We start from the raw sequence: 16,754 nt of genomic DNA on the forward strand, positions 1-16,754 counted from the left end.
AGCGCTCTACCACTTGAGCTACAGTGCCACTTCCGGTTTTCTGGTGGTTTATTGGAGATAGGAGTCTCACGGTCTCTCCTGCCCGGGCTGGCTTTGAACCGTGATCCTCAGATCTCAGCCTCCTGAGTAGCTAGGATTACAGGCGTGAGCCACCAGCGCCAGGCTCCATGAGACTCTTAACTACCGTGGTAGTTAATTCTACCAGAGTGGAACTGTAGCTCAAGTGGTAGAGTGCTAGCCTTGAGCAAAAAAGCTCAGGGACAGAGACAGTGCCCAGGCGCTGAACTTCAGCCCTGAGACCAGCACAGATACACACACAATCACACACGCGCCCTCTATTTCTCTTTCTCTGGGTCTTGGCTGCCATCCCCGATCACCATCATGCCACGCGTGGCTTCAGACCTAAAGCAATGCTGCCACAGAGCCATGGACGCTCAATTCAGACTGAATCATGAGCAAAGTGATGGACAAGAACAAAAGCTTGCTATGATGTCTAAGTACTACACACAAAGCCCACCACGACCTGCTAGCATGCATGTGAACTACCAAAGACAGAAGAGCTGGAGACCAAAGACGGCCACAGCATGTTAATGTTTAAGCAGGTGTCCACGTAATCACTTGTCTCCAGCTTCTCTATGAAATAAATTTTCTAACCTGTGATCTGTTAAGAGTCAAGCCTTATAAGGGTGGCTTCCTAGGGGGATGCATTTCATGCGAGGCTTTGGTTTCCAAATGCTCACCTTGCTGACTTTGGTGGCTGGGGGCTGAGGGCTGGGCTGGGCAGGAGCTGGGGCAGACTGTGCTGAAGGCTGGGAAGGATGTTGGGGCGGTGGCTGAGGCTGGGGCTGAATGCCATGGGTGGGGATCTGATGAACCTGGCCGGGAGTTGTCACGTTCACCATGTCATTCGTTTGCACCTCAATTTTATAGCCAGGAGGCAGGAAGGTGTTGAAGCCCATGATCAGGTCGGGGTGGCCTTTGAACAGTTGTGACACCCGGCTGATCACTCCCGGAGTATCGATGCTGACGAATAAAAGGAGAAAAGTGAGAAATGGCAAGCTCAACAACGAAATTCTCAAAAGGAAAAAAAAAAAAAAAGGAAGCACAACCTGCCTATTATTATAACATCACATAAAAGTTACTTAGCTTTAGTTCCAGAGGCTTAGTCACAATTTTGAACAAAATATACATTCACAGTAACTATGTAATGAAGCCAATACAAACAGTGAATATAAAGGTGCAATTCTCAAACAAAACCCAATCTTTGATCCACCAGTATAACTCATTTACTGGCATCAGTTTAAATAGTTCAGATTAGTTTATGCTTTACAATGGTGAACCATGCCCGAATACAGGTATCTATTTTGTTTTATAACTAAATATATACCTTAGTATGCTTGCTTTCAGCCATAAATACATGAGTATTTAACATACTTGTAATCATATTTAATATGTTGACTTTGCTGGGGGCGTAGGGTGGGGGTGGGGGTGGAACTCCTTGCCAGGTTTTTTCACTCAAGGCTGGCTCACTACAACTTGAGCTACACCTCTACCTCCCCCTCCCCCAGGCTACCTTAAACCAACAAAAGATCAAGTAGCCTAAGCCATTCCCTAATTATTTGAAGCACCCAGACAAAGTTTAGTGAAAATGTACCAATAGGGAGAAAAACATCCAGTAACTATAATTTATATGGAAAAAAACCCCCAAATGTACAAATATATAATTTTTAAGACATGACCTGAAAAAAAAATCCCTGAAAAAATACTCAGGAGATGAAAGTTATACTCTCTAACAATCAATATGCCATGAACAAAAACCACACGCCATGAACAAAAACCACAAGCAAATCTCTTACCTCTGAGATTTAAACTCCTTCATGATGTCAAGGAAATCATTGTAGACCTGTGGTTGACTGCCGAACTGCAGCTTTACCTGGTCGAGATAGGACAGCGCATCCTCTACCTGAGAGGATAAATCCCAGAGTTACAGTTACAGCGGGAATACACATGCAGCCACTGGAAACAAATCACATGAGCCTTCAAAAAAAACCTCAAAGCAGTGAATGCAACAGAATATGTAAAAAGCATTAAAAATCAGCACAGATGACAATAACAACAAAAATCTTTTTAAAAAAATCAACTCATAAAACTGCACTTTGCCTTAGATAGTTCAAGAAGGAATAACCAGTGACTAACAGTCACATGAAGCCACTGTCAAAGTATTCATCTAAGTATCTATTAAGATAGATCACAGAAGACCCAATGTAGGCACTAGAGAAGTTTGAGGCTCTCACTGGTGATCCTACGCACTCGGGTGCGCAGATAAGCACTGAAGGCTCAGAGCAAGGCTGCACACATCACTCTTCCTGCAGGAGTGTGGACCAGCTAGGACTGAGATACAGGAGAGCACAAGCTAGCAAAAGTGAAGACAAGCAAGAATATCATCATGTGGTTGGACTTAGAAAACCAGAATGTTTAGTTTGGCTGGAAGGTAAGATTTGGTAGGAAGATAAAAGAGAGATAAGAAAAGAAGGATCTACATCCTGAAAGGCCTTGTAAACTTTGCATCTTAATATTTTGTTGTTGTTGGTTGTGGGGCTTGAACTCTGGGCCTGGGCGCTGTCCCTGTACTCTTCAGCTCAAGCCGAGCACTCTACCACTTGAGCTACAGCACCACTTCTGATTTTCTGGTGGTTTATTGGAGATAACAGTCTCATGGACTTTCCTGCCCAGGCTGGCTTTGAACCGTGATCCTCAGATCTCAGCCTCCTGAGCAGCTAGGATTACAAGCGTGAGCCACCAGCGCCCGGCTTTAAGATTTTTATCATATACTTTTCTTTTTTGGTCAGTGCTGGGGCTGGAAATCATGGCCTAGATGCTGTCCCTGAGCCTCTTTGTGCTCAAGGCTAGTGTTCTTCCACTGAGCAACAGTGCCACGTGCTTAATGTGGCCACAGGGAGGAAAAAAACTGCCCAATCACAGTGGTAATAACTGGGAAACTCAGGTAAGAACAGGAACTTGGTCAAAGTAACAGAACTCTCAGATTGTAAAGCTTTTGAAGAAGAAGCAGCTGGGCACTGGTGGCTAACATCTGTAATCCCAGCTGCTCAGGAAGCTGACATGAGCACTGCTGAGGAGGGAGGGGCTCAGGATCTCAGTTCAAGGGGGCTGGAAGGAACTAGTAATGGGACCTCGTTGCCCTCCTACCTTCTGCTACATAGAAGGGCACTTGGGCAGAAGTACCGCAACCACAGGTGTGCTTAAAGGAACTCTCTTGGGGCCGGGCGCTGGTGGCTCACGCCTGTAATCCTAGCTACTCAGGAGGCTGAGATCTGAGGATCCCGGTTCAAAGCCAGCCCGGGCAGGAGAGACCGTGAGACTCCTATCTCCAATAAACCACCAGAAAACCGGAAGTGGCGCTGTAGCTCAAGTGGTAGAGCGCTCGCCTTGAGCTGAAGAGCTGAGGGACAGCGCCCAGGCCCAGAGTTCAAGCACCACGGCCAACAAAAAAAAAAAAGGAACTCTCTTGGGCAAAGAATTGACCATCACCCAACAGTGAATGGCTCTTGGATTCTGAAGTCATGGTTTCTATGAGAAATAAATGTTGGCTATTTATAAATTACTCAGTCTCAAGTATTCTGATAAACCAAGCCTAATGAATTGAGAGCACCGTTGTTACAAGATGGATGTAATGGTGTATACTTTGGTCTATACTTATAGTCCCCCACATACCCTATTTTGTTGTTGGTGGTCGTCATGAGGCCAAGAGTTCAGGAACTCTTTTGCTCAAGGCTAGTGCTCTACCACTTTAAGCCACAGCTCTACTTCCAGTTTTCTAGAGGTTAACTGGAGATTAAGAGTAATGGATTTTCTTGCCCCAGCTGGCTTTGAACCACAGTCCTCAGATCTAAGCCTCCTGAGTAGCTGGGATTACAGGCATGAAGAGAAATGTCAGCTCTGCCTGAGTTACTCTATACACTCAAAAGCCCTTCCTCACCAGTGTGTGGAATATTGAGCTCAATCCACATTACATACCCCAGCGAGGCAGACTCATTTGTAATACTCAAGCCACAAACTGCAGACAGCTCCCCATTCTCAGGGGACACACGCCAAGACTCCCAGTGAATGCTGGTTGGTACTCAGTAACGAACACTTTGTATACTATGTTTTCCTATGCATACTTAATATTTTAACAACTATTTTTCTTTGTGCCAGTCCTGGGTCTGTGTCCTGTTCCTGAGGTTTTGTGCTCAAGGCTAGCGTTAGCACTCTATCCAGCTCTATTTTCAAGATCTAACATTTTTAAACTTTAAATTTATATCTTGTACATGATCATAGATTTTATGATCAGGGAAAAAACTGAACTCTAGGACACTGATAGCAACAGTCTCGTAAGTAATGCTCAAGTAAAAAGGAGAGATGAGGTTAGCTCCTCACTTCTGAATTGTCTCAGGGAAACGAAAGCATGCACACAGCAGGACAGATGCAAGCCCTGACATTCACAGGGATAGTTTCCCCAAATTTTATTATAAAGTTAGGCTCAAATAGAGCATGTGTTTACTAAGGATGGATCTCAAGATGCCAACAAGGCCAGCTACTCAGAGGTAGGAATAAAAAGATTAAATCTGAGGGAAGGAATGGTAAGGGGAAAAACAGAGGATGTTAACAATGCTCAATAGGAAATGGACGCATTACTTTACTCATATAACTGTAACCCCTCTGTATACAATCTTTACAATAAAAAACATATTTAGGAGAAAAAAAAATTAAATCCTTGTCGGGCGCCCATGGTTCACGCCTGTAATAGCAGCTACTCAGGAGGCTGAAATCTGAGAGCTGAGATCTGAGGATTATGGTTCAAAGCCAGCACAGACAGGGAAGTCCGTGAGACTCATATCCAATTAGTTACCAAAAAAGCCAACACTGGAATTGTGGCTCAAGTGGTAGAGCACCAATCTTGAGCAAAAAGCTTAGGGACAGTGTCCAGACCCTCAGCGTAAGCACCAGGACTGGCAAAAAACAAAACAAAAAACCAAAAAACCAACAAATAAAAAACCCCCACCTTAGATGATACTGAAACTGTGAGTTTAAAAGCGCTTGCCTTGTATGCATGAGGCCCTGGGTTCAATTCCTCAGCACCACATAAGCAAAAAGAAAAAAGCCGGAAGTGGTGCTGTGGCTCAAGTGGTAGAACGCTAGCCTTGAGCTGAAGAGCTGAGGGACAGCGCCCAGACCCAGAGTTCAGGCCCCACAAAAATGAAAATAAATAAATAAATAAAATAAAAAAGCATTAAACCCTGAACTTTACAGTCTATTTTGTATGAAAATAGCCCTTTCAATTCTGGTCTAAGGATCATGTATTCATTCTTGAGTATATTCTTCTTTGGATCAGGCACTGTGCTAAATAAAATAGGAAATAAAGATAAGTTTTCAAGCTTCTTGTCACCCAATCTCTGACATGAAAAGTTGTGACTCCACCACTCACAGGCTGTGGCTGATTGCTTCCTGCTAAAGATAAACAGACAAAAGAAGGAATCGAGTACCACCTTGAGTCTCTGGAACTGCTGCTGTCCCTGCACGGGTGCCACGGGCGGGGCGGGGTGGGCGTGACTCTGAACCACCTGGCTTCCGTGGGGCTGGACGGCCGTCGGGTGGTGGTGGCTGCTGTGGACAGCTGCGATGGCGGGCCCATGACTGCCAGAGCTCTGGGGCACAGCTGAAACCTGCGAGGCAAAACAGACAAATCTCAGGGCTTGTGCACTCTTCCCCAAATGCTCCTATGCACAAAGCATGCTTGCATGTCTCTGGCATGCATGAAAATTATACATTAGGAATGCAAATTTTCAAAGCTAATGACCATGTGTAGGTGCTGAGTTCAAGCCTAAGTACTGCCACAAAACAAAAAAGCCTAAATTTTCCAGAAAAGAGAATTAGCTAAATAAATAACAGCCCATCTTCATGACAGAGCTTTTCTTCAACTATAAAAATTACATAACTTGCCGGGTGCCAGTGGCTCAAGCCTGTAATCCTAGCTACTCAGGAGGCTGAGATCTGAGGATCATGGTTCAAAGCCAGCCCAGGCTTTCCTTCCCGTGAGACTCAGAAAACTGGAAGTGGCATTGTAGCTCAAGTGGTAGAACACTAGCCTTGAGCTAAAGAGCTGAGGGACAGCGCCCAGGCCCAGAGTTCAAGCCCCACGACCAACAAATAAACAATAAAAAAAATCACGTAACTTAAATGCTAAATTACTTGTGGTGAAATTACAAGTTTTCTTTTTATTTCTTCAATTTTATTTCTAGTGTGGTGCTGGGGATGAAACCCAGGGCATTGCGCAGGCAAGGCAAGCTGTACTACCACCGAATTACACTTCTGTCCCCTGATTCCTTCAATGTCAATCTGCCATGGGCCATTACTGTTGCTCACGGCTTATGCTCTCATTACTTGAGCCACACATTAGGTCTAGGCCATTACTTTAATAAAATGCCAGGAAAATGGATTACTACTAGAAAAGTGAAATAAGGGGCTGGGAATGTGGCTTAGTGGTAGAGTGCTTGCCTAGCATGCATGAAGCCCTGGGTTCTATTCCTCAGTACCACATAAACAGAAAAAGTCATAAATGGCACTGCGGCTCAAGTAGAAGAGTGCTAGCCTTGAGCAAAAGAAATTCAGGGACAGTGTCTAAGGCTCTGACTTAAATTCAAGCCCAGGAGGGGTTAAAAAGTGAAATAAAAACACATAAGCTCATAATTCTTAATATCAGATATTACAGATATAAAATTATGATGCCCGTTTACTATAAAAGTTTCTAACAGTGTAGTGGCACATACCTATAATCCCAGCTCAGGCAGAGGATCAAGTTTGAGGCCAGCCTGGCTATATAAGGAGTTGGATCTTATCTCTTATTTTCATGAGTTGTAGCTATGAGTAGCTACAGATGCATAAGAATATTCACGGCAGGGGCTGGGAAGGTGGCTCAGTGGTAGAGCGCTTGCCTTGCATGCATGAGGCCCTGGGGTTCGATTCTCAGCACCACATAAACAAAAAGAAAAAAGTTGGAAGTGGAGCTCTGGCTCAAGCGGTAGAGTGCTAGCCTTGAGCTGAAGAGCCAAGGGACAGTGCCCAGGCCCAGAGTTCAAGCCTCACGACCGGACCCAAAAAATTAAAAAAAGAATATTCACGGCCTCTGGTGCCGCATGCCTATAATCCTAGCTACTCAGGAGGTAGAGACCTGAGGATCTGAGGTTTAAAGCCAGCCCCGGCAAGTTTTGATAAGACCCTTATCTCCAATTAACCACCATAAAACCAGAAGTGGCCCAAGTGGTAGAGCACTAGCCTTAAGCTGAAAAGCTCAGGGATAGCACCCAGGCCCAGAGTTCAAGCCCCACAACAATATTCACGGCTATTCTTTTGTATGAGCAAAAACCTACAGTACCATCATAGAATGGGTATAAACACTGAATATAATCACATATTTTATACTAGAGTGGAAAAGATACAATCACTACTATACCCAATAGAAAGCTGGAAGTGGAGCTGTGGCTCAAAGTGGTAGTCTTGAACAAAAAAGCACAGGGACAGTGCCCAGGACCTGAATTCAAGCCCCATGACCAACCAAAAAAAAAAAAAAAAAGCAGAAGGAGAAGGAGAAGGAGAAGAAGAGGAGGAGAAGGCAGCACATGTCTGTTAATATCTACTATTATGCAGGTGGAGGCAACTGAGTCTCCAAGTGAGTTATTTTTTCTCAATAAATAAAAACAAAAGGGAAAGGGCTGTGACTCAAATGGTTAAGACACCTGCCAAGCAAGTGCAAGGCTGAGTTCAAATCCCAGAAATACTCAACGGAGGGGGGGGGAATGTTTCCATACATGAAAAAGAGAAAATGGAATGGGAAAAACCTGAAGAAAGTACAGGTAATGAACCACCAAAAGTTCCCATTAGCTGCTATGCCTATAAAGGGAAAGAAAAGAAGGAAGCAGGAAAGGACAGTGAAATTCAACAGCCAGGACTTATATTTTTTCCTCTTGTGCCCCTGCTCCATCCTAGGCGCTGTCCCTGAGCTTCTTTTGCTCAAGGCTAGCACTCTACCACTTGAGCCATTGCGCCACTTCCGGCTTTTTCTATTTTCTGAGGAACTGAACCCAGGGTTTCATGTATGCAAGGCAAGCACTCTACCACTAAGCCACATTCCCAGCCCTTGATGTTTATCTTAAATTAATGTGATAATGAGCACACAGCAGAAGTATACTGTACAAGTGTATTGTTTTATACTTAACACATTTCCCGTACAACTTTATATCAAATGCACAGCTTAATAAAAATGTAAGTGAAAGGGACGGCCCACGTCCTTCCCTCGCACCTGGTAGCTGGGCGTGACTGAGTACTGGATCCCTGTGGCCGACTGCATGGCCTCGGAGACCGCTTCATAGACAGGAGGGGCGGGGGCCAGCACCCGGTGCTGGTGAGGAAAAGCCTCCGTGCCGCCAGGGATCCGACGCTGCTGGGCTGCATACACCGGTGACTCCTGGTCATCCAACCGTCGCTTCATTCTGCACTCATGCTCAGGAATGCACCACAAACCTGCAGGAACCAAACACAGCCCAGCAATGAGCTCTCACTGCCGTAAGATGAGGAAGGCTTAGGACCCCTTGCCTAAGTTCAGAGAGAGTCCGACCTCCAACTGGGTCTACTTCACATGGGGGTTATTGCTGGGTCCAGTACATCCATCCATGTGCATGCCATGTGTATATGCTGTGTGCGTGTGTGTACATGTCCAGTTACTCTACTCAAATGCTATCATTCCTAATATTAAAATTACATATTCACATGCTATAAAAAATTCACTTCTTAAGTACCTTCAAAACCTAGTATTTTCGTTTTTTAAGTTTATTTTTACATTTATTTTTAAATATAACTATTGTTATTAATAAGGTGTTATATAGAGGGTTACCATAAGTCAGGTACATTTCTTTTTTGGGGGGGGCGGTCGTGGGGCCTGAACTCTGGGCCTGGGCGCTGTCCCTCAGCTCTTCAGCTCAAGGCTAGCGCTCTACCACTTAGCCACAGAGCCACTTCTGGCTTTTTTCTTTTTGTTTGTGGTGCTGGGGAATCGAACCCAGGGCCTCATGCATGCAAGGCAAGCACTCTACCACTGAGCCACCTTCCCTGCCCTAGGTACATTTCTTTTTGTGGACAATGTCATACCTTCCCTTCCCTTTCCCACAGATTTCTTCTCTCATCCCTATCCTCAAGTTACATAGATCATCATCATCACCACCATTAATTATTTTTTGTCAGTCATGGGGCTTGAACTCTGGGCCTGGGTGCTGTTCCTCAGCTCTTCAGCTCAAGGCTAGTGCTCTTCCACTTGAGCCACAGCACAACTCCCAGCTTTCTGGTGGTTTATTGGAGTCTTAGAGTCTCATGAACTTTCCTGCCTGGCTTGGCTTGGATGGCTTTGAACTGCAATCCTCAGATCTCAGCCTCCTGAGTAGCTAGGATTGCAAGCATGAGCCACCAACACCCAACTTACTATATTGTTTATATAGGCTTTCCCTAAGTAACCTAGGCTGATCTTGAACTTGCAATCCTCCTGCCTCTTGAGTGCTGAGATTTTGGGCCTGTGAGACCACATCCACTGGGAATCTAATTTTTTAAATATTGTTGTGACAAATGTGTCACACAAAAAAGGGGGTGGGGGAGTTTGTCAGTTCGCGCCACTTTTGTCGGAGCTATTTTCCTTCCCATCAGAACATACAAGTCTAATAGCAGCTTGCCCGGTAGTGCAGCTGAGGTGTTCAGAGCTTGCCCAATGTCAGTATGACTGGTGTATGATGCACCATGATTAAGACACAAGGTTCCAGCCATCTGAAGACAAGGAGGAACCAAGCCTCGCCATGTTTTCAGTGATGACAACCCTTAAAGCAACAGTCTCCACAGGACCCTGAGCAGCCGCCTCTGCTCCGCTCACCACAGCTGCCGGTCCTCAACTCTGAAACAAGACTTGAGGTTTTCCTCACACCTCAAAACCCTCGAAGGACACTGATACAGTAGCACAATGGTTTCATCTGCAAGCTAGCTACTTAACCTATGTGCACGTGTGTGCATGCTGGTCCTGGGGCTTGAACTCAGGACCTGGCCACTGTCCCTGAGCTTTCTCACTAACTTTAGAGCTCTTTCGCTTGAGCTCTACTTCTGGCTTGTTTGGAGATAAGAGTATCACCAACTCTCCTGCCCAGGCTGGTTTCAATCCTCAGATCTCAGCTTCCTGAGTAGCTAAGATTACAGGTATGACCTGCCCGTGTCCAGCTAATATGAAGATACATATATATTTGTATTTTATAAACCACAACCCACAAATATGTTGTGGTCTGCAAGGGCTGCTGTCCCAGTTTGTGTGTGCTGAACTCAATTAACTACAATTGAAAACTACTGCTGACAGTCTCTGAAGGGGAAATAATCTTAAGTGCCTTAACTAGTGTCTCCCTGGTATGAAGCAAAATATTTAGCTTAGTATTTCAAAATATTTCAGACACATTAAGGGGTTGGAAATACAGATTTACACATGCCATTTGAAACCTGCAGAGCCACCTGTCAACTAGCTATGAACACTAAACCTCAACCTATTTTGGGATGAGGCACTGAGTCTCATAAATGGATAGATTAAAAAGTCTTAAAGACTTCTCTGTGGCTTCTATCCATGGCCTAAACTACAATTCAGCCTTGGCTTCGATTGGTTTAAAACCTAGATATTTAACTCCTTTAAGATTAATCTCTATAAACACCTCTAAGACTAATCTCTAAAAACAAAAGCCAATACTTTATAAACAGTAAATCGAATGCATATTAGCAGTACAACATAAGAGTATGGAAAAAAAATACTAGAGTACCACCAGTCTTGAGAAAAAAAGCCAAGCAAGAGTGCAAGGCCCAGAGCTCTATCTCTAGTATTGGGGGCAGGTGCAGGTGCATGCAACAAATATTCACACACTTTGATTCCTCAGTACCACATAAACAGAAAAAGCCGAAGTGGCACTATGACTTAAGTAATAGAGTGCTAGCCTTGAGCAAAAGCAGCTCAGGGATACTGACCAGACCCTGAGTTCAAGCCCCAGGACTGGCCAAAAAATATTAAAAAACAAAACAAAAAAAATGCATAAATGTTGGCTTATGGACCAGCCTATAGGAAAATGGAATCATTTTGACTTCATGCTCTTTTTTTTTTTTGCTACTAAAGTATTATTTCCTTTATAAAGTAATTGTGGTTTTGCTTAGGAGTTTAATTTTTGGTGTTTTTGTGTGCTGAAGCTGGGGCTTTTTAAACTCAGAACTGTCTCCTTACCTTTTCATTCCTTTTTGTTGTTGTTATTGTTGGTCGTGGGGTTTGAACTCAGGGCTAGCACTCTATCACTTTGAGCCAGAGCACCACTGGTTTTCTGGTGGTTCATTGGAGATGGAAATCTCAACTTTCCTACTCAGTCTAGCTTTAGAGCATGATCCTCAGATCTCAGCCTCTTGATAGGTAAGATGATAGGTGTTAGCTACCAGAGCCCAGCTCCCTTAGCTTTTAGACTCAAGGCTAGCTAGCACTGTACCACCTGAGCCACAGCTCTACTTCTGGCTTTTTGTTGGTTAACTGGAGAGAAGAATCTCATAGACTTTTTCAGCCTGAGCTAGATTCCATGATCTTCAGATCTCAGCCTCTGAGTAGCTGGGATTACAGGTGTGAGCCATGGGTGCCTGACTCTTCTTTTTTCCTGAGACAGGGTCTCCTCATGCACTGCCATACCCTGCTCTACCCTATTCTCTCTTTTTCCTTTCCTTCCTTCCTTTGCCAGTCCTGGGGCTTGAACTGAGGGCCTGGGCAATGTCCACGAGCTCTTCAGTTCAAGGCTAGGGCTCTGCCACTTGAGCCACAGCACCACTTCTGGCCTTTTCTGTTTATGTGGTATGGAGGAATCGAACCCAGGGCTGCAAGCACTCTACCACTGGGCCAAAAACCTTCCCAGCCCCTACCCTCCATTTTCTTTTTCGGTCAGTTCATGGGGCTTGAACTCTGGGCGTGGGCGCTGTCCCTCAGCTCTTCAGCTCAATGGGAGTGCTCTACTACTTGAGCCACAGAGCCACTTCCAGTTTTCTGGTGGCTAACTGGAGATAAGAGTCTCATGGCCGGCCTTTCCTGCCTGGGATGACTTTAAATCATGATCCTCAGATCTCAGCCTCCTCTGAGTAGCTAGGATGACAGGCGTGAGTCACTGGCACCTGGCCCTACCGTTCGTTTTCTATGAGAAACTAAAAATTAAATGAATGGCTCAGTTACACAGCTATAGAAGCAAAGGTGGGATATAAATCTGAAAATCTGCCTCCAGGGTATGGACTTTAAACCACTTCATAACCAATGAAAGAAGAGTCCCTTTATTTAAAGCACAAGGATTGAGCAACTTCAGCTTTAACCTATCACACACTTACACTATTCATCTTTTCTGTAGCCTCAATCTAGTAAAGGAGGAATGTTTTGTCAGCTTTCATTCATTCAACTAAGCAGAGGAAGGCAGCTTAGGACACCAGTCCTCACCCTCTAAAAACTTAAAAATGAGCAGCAAAGAAATGTAAACAAAGAAGTATACATATCTCCCAAAGCCACTGGCAAAAATTACAAGTTGGTATTAACTAGACAATATATTGAATATGAGCCATACAATTTGTAGGTGAGGATGGGAGGGAAAAAAATTGGGAGAGTGAGGGAAGGGGTGACATTGTCCAAAAAGGAAGTGCTCTTTACCTGACTTATGTAACTGTAACCCCAGTGTACCTCACCTTTATAGTAACAATAAAACAATTATTAAAAAGACTAAAAGTTACGTTGGTCAGGGTGGGTAAAAACCATGTGGTAGAAATTAATTGGTACAGTCTATCTGGTCAGCAACTTATAGGCATCTTTAAAACTTCCAATGTACTCATTTCCAGTATTAAGGTCTCTATATTATATGTCTGCCAAGTGTATCTACTGCAGCAAGAATGACATTCTAAGTGTCCATTAGTAGCTAAATGAACTGACACATGTTATGAAAAACTACACAATTACAAAAATCAGGGTTTGGTTACAATTAAAGACATGAAAAGAGAAAGCTATAGATTGTATACACCGTGTGATATCATGTATGTGCACACAATATGCATTCATCCCATGTACAAGACATATGCATTTCATACATTCTTCGGTGAAAGTATACCAATGTCTGCAACTTACCAGGAAATACATTAAAAAAAAAAAACCACAAAAAAAACAGTTCAGACTTACAGCTGACCGAGGGATCTAGGAACAGACGTAAAGAGAGCAGGCACTATAGAAATGGTAATGAAGCCAGAGCTGGTGGCTTATCCCTGTAATCCTAGCTATTGACTGAAAGTATTGTGATTCAAAAATCAGCCTCGACAGAAAAGTCTTTCAGACTCCATCTCCAAATCAGCAGCAAAAAGCAAAGCTGGAGGGGTGGCTCCAGTGGCAGTGCCAGCCAAGCCAGCTGTGAGTGCAAGGCCCTGAGTTCGAGTTCAACAGGAAAACAGTATAACATACATAGGCAGTCAATAAGTTATTCACTGCGATTCCTAAATACCTCTGAAGTACTTGAAACTGAAGCAAGCAACATGGACAAATGCTGGAAGAGAACTCAATGTCCACACAGACCCCCCCCCCTTCAAGAGATGCACAACTCACTCCCCAGGCCCTGGGATTTCACACCAGTCCCTCCCGACCTGCAAGGCAGCCTCTACTCCTAAGGACATGGGGAACTTGATTCTTGTTACCCCCACTCTTCCCCCCAGTCTGCTTGCCTTTCCTCCTAAGAATAGTGGCTTCTTGGGGACAAAGGCTCTTCCTTTATAAGCCTAGGAACCCCTCAAAGCCTATCCCTCAAAGCGGCTTTCAAAACTCACTGAGGATTGCTCCTAGTAATTAAAAGTAGAATTAATCATGATCTAGCAATTCCATCTTTGGATATATACAAAAAAGAACTAAAAAGTTCAGCAGTATTGACACACACACACACACACACACACACACTCATGACAGAATTATCCATAATAGCCAAAAGGTGGGAAAACCCTGTGTCCACCGACATACAGGTACATACACACATATACATAATGGAGTATTATTTCACCTTAAAAGAGAGGTATCTTCCCACAGAATGCAATGTGGATAAACCTTAGCAATATAAGCTAAGGGAAATAAGCTAGTGACAAAGGACAGAGAATGTATGATCTACTTAGATGAGGTACTCATCTAAGGATCATAACAGAGAAATCCATAGACACAAAGTAGAATAAAGCTGGTGACAAGTGGAAGGGGACATTTACTGATTAACAAATGCAAAGCTAGGAAAGTAAAAAAAAAGTTTTAAAGATGGATAGTGTTAATATACAATTAAAAATGAGCAGAATGGAGCTAGGCACTGGTGGCTCCTGTCTGTAATCCTAGCTACTCAGGAGCCTGAGATCTGAGGATCGCAGCTGGCCCCAGCAGGAAAGTCTGTGAGACCACCAGAAGATCAGAAGTGGCACTGTGGTCCAAGTGGTAGAGTGCTCACCTTGAGCTGAAGAGCTCAGGATCCATGCCCAGGCTCCCAGAGTTTAAGCCCCATGACCCACCAAGAAAAAAAAAAAAAAAAGAGAATGATAAATTGTGTTACATGAATTTTACCACAATTAAAACATTTTAAAACAGAATGCGGCTTCTTGGCAGCCTATCCTTAAACCAGAGATGGCTAAAATATAAGAAACTCCAGAGCCAGACTGCCTAGGTTCAGACCCTGGCTGGGCCACATAAATGTCTCTGTGACAGTGTTTCTTCACCTTTTTTTTTTGGTCAGTCATGGGGCTTGAACTCTGGGCCTGGGCGCTGTCCCTCAGCTCTTCAGCTCAAGGCAAGTGCTGTACCACTTGAACCACAGTGCCACTTCCGGTTTTCTGGTAGCTAATTGGAGATAAGAGTCTCACGGACTTTTCTGCCTGTGCTAGCTTTGAACCCTGATCCTCAGATCTCAGCCTCCTGAGTAGCTAGCATTACAGAGCCACAGGTGTCCGGCTTGTTTCTTCACCTTTAAGGCATGTGTTTCATTGCACTCATCATCCAGAGCTGCTGTGACAATGGAATGTGTTATTAAATGGGCAGTGCCCAACACTACAGCTTGGACACAGTGAGGGCACAATAAACGTAAGCCATATTGCTATTGAAGAGGGAAGAGGTTATAGTTTGAAAATATGTGTTTATTCTCTTTCAAGAACATGTAGAAAGGGGCTAGAAAGGTGGCTCAGTGGTAGGGTGCTTGCCTTGCAAGCATGAAGCCCTGGGTTCGATTCCTCAGCACCACATAAGCAGAAAAAGCTGGAAGTGGCGCTGTGGCTCAAGTGATAGAGTGCTGGCCTTGAGCTGAAGAGCTGAGGGACAGCATCCAGGCCCAGAGTTCAGGCCCCACCACCGACAAAAAAAAAAAAAAAAAGAACACGTAGAAAGAAAAGCTTTCCAAGTTCTTGGCTGGGGGAATATCCAGAAGAACTGGAAAGCCTGCATTAGGCTACTGAAATGTCATGTACATAACCTTCCAATTCTAGGTACTAGAATACACATGTACTAGAGTCTGGACCTTCAAGGCTCTCTGGTAAATTGTTTGTTTGCACTGAAGATGTAAACAGAAAAACGTGCTTTGCCAGGATTATTGTGAAACTACTTCCTACTTCTTTCCTTAAAGAAATATGTCTCTTCAGGCGAACTATGTAAACCTTCTCAATTGTTTAATGTCAATGTACCTAATGTACTTATGTCGAAGAGTTAAAATGACTAACAAAAATTCTCATCTATTATAAGGCTCTTACTTTAAGGTTTAAAGCTCAGGTAGTATGTGTGACCTTTGCACACTAGACAATGTATTCTGCAAAAACATAAATTCATTCTTATGTATTTTCCAAAGCACTGGAAACAACTCGATTGGCTAAACTGTCCTCAATACCAAGTCATTCTCCACTGCAGCACCAACGTACAGCACCAGGAAGAACGCCCAGGTTTCCTGCCTGCACACCGATGCCCTTACCGAGCCACGGAACTGCTACTCCTGTGGCTGCAGAGAATGGGCGACTGACCCAGTTCACGTGAAAAGCACAGCACAGGGCACCGCGCTTTCAGCTCCTCCTGAGCAAAGGACAAATCTAGAACTCAACTCGAGTGTAACTAACCTCAGGCTCACTCGGAGGACCCGCGCGTAAATGACACGGACGCTCAGCATCACACATTAAACGCTCGCTGGCTCATGAAAAATGCCGGTCGCTTTTGACAGCAAGATGACAAGTCGGCGTAAAAGCCTCAATGGAAGATTTCAGGACGTGCCAAGTGCTGAGGACACCCGGGCGCTTTATTGAGAGGCGGCTGGGGCGGCAGGCGCCCTCCGCGCGGGGGGTGGGGACGGGGGCGCTGCTCGGGGCTCCGTCCCGACCACTTGACTACACAAATGCAATTTAAAGAATCCGTTTCCATGGAGAACCCTTCCGGGACAAACCTCAGCCTTCCCCGGGCTTCCCGCTCCTCTTGGCCGGGCAGAGGGGGGCTCGAGTCTTTGATGCGCCTCGGACGCCCCGACCCCACAGGACCGGAGGCTCCATCTAGAAACTCCGGGGTCGGGATTCCCGCCAGCTTCCGCCCCGAGACCCCGGCCCAGGTGAGCCCACCGGGAGGCCGCCCGCGCCGCGCGGGGCCCCGACTCCCG

The 16,754-nt window shown here is 44.8% G+C and overlaps 1 protein-coding gene across 1 annotated transcript in view; it reads right to left on the reverse strand.

The window, feature by feature from the left end:
- Sin3a (SIN3 transcription regulator family member A) overlaps nt 1-16,754 on the reverse strand; it is a 47,881-nt gene that overhangs the window by 30,303 nt on the left and 824 nt on the right. Inside the window, exons 2-5 of the mRNA XM_013012048.1 lie at nt 8,357-8,577; nt 5,547-5,723; nt 1,857-1,963; nt 741-1,023 (exon numbers count right to left, since the gene is read on the reverse strand). Coding sequence (XP_012867502.1) covers nt 741-1,023; nt 1,857-1,963; nt 5,547-5,723; nt 8,357-8,545 — 756 coding nt within the window. The 5' untranslated portion in view covers nt 8,546-8,577. The remainder of the gene's footprint in view (nt 1-740; nt 1,024-1,856; nt 1,964-5,546; nt 5,724-8,356; nt 8,578-16,754) is intronic.

Source organism: Dipodomys ordii, unplaced genomic scaffold, assembly GCF_000151885.1.
Source record: "Dipodomys ordii isolate 6190 unplaced genomic scaffold, Dord_2.0 Scaffold15, whole genome shotgun sequence".
Taxonomy (NCBI): Eukaryota; Metazoa; Chordata; class Mammalia; order Rodentia; family Heteromyidae; genus Dipodomys; species Dipodomys ordii.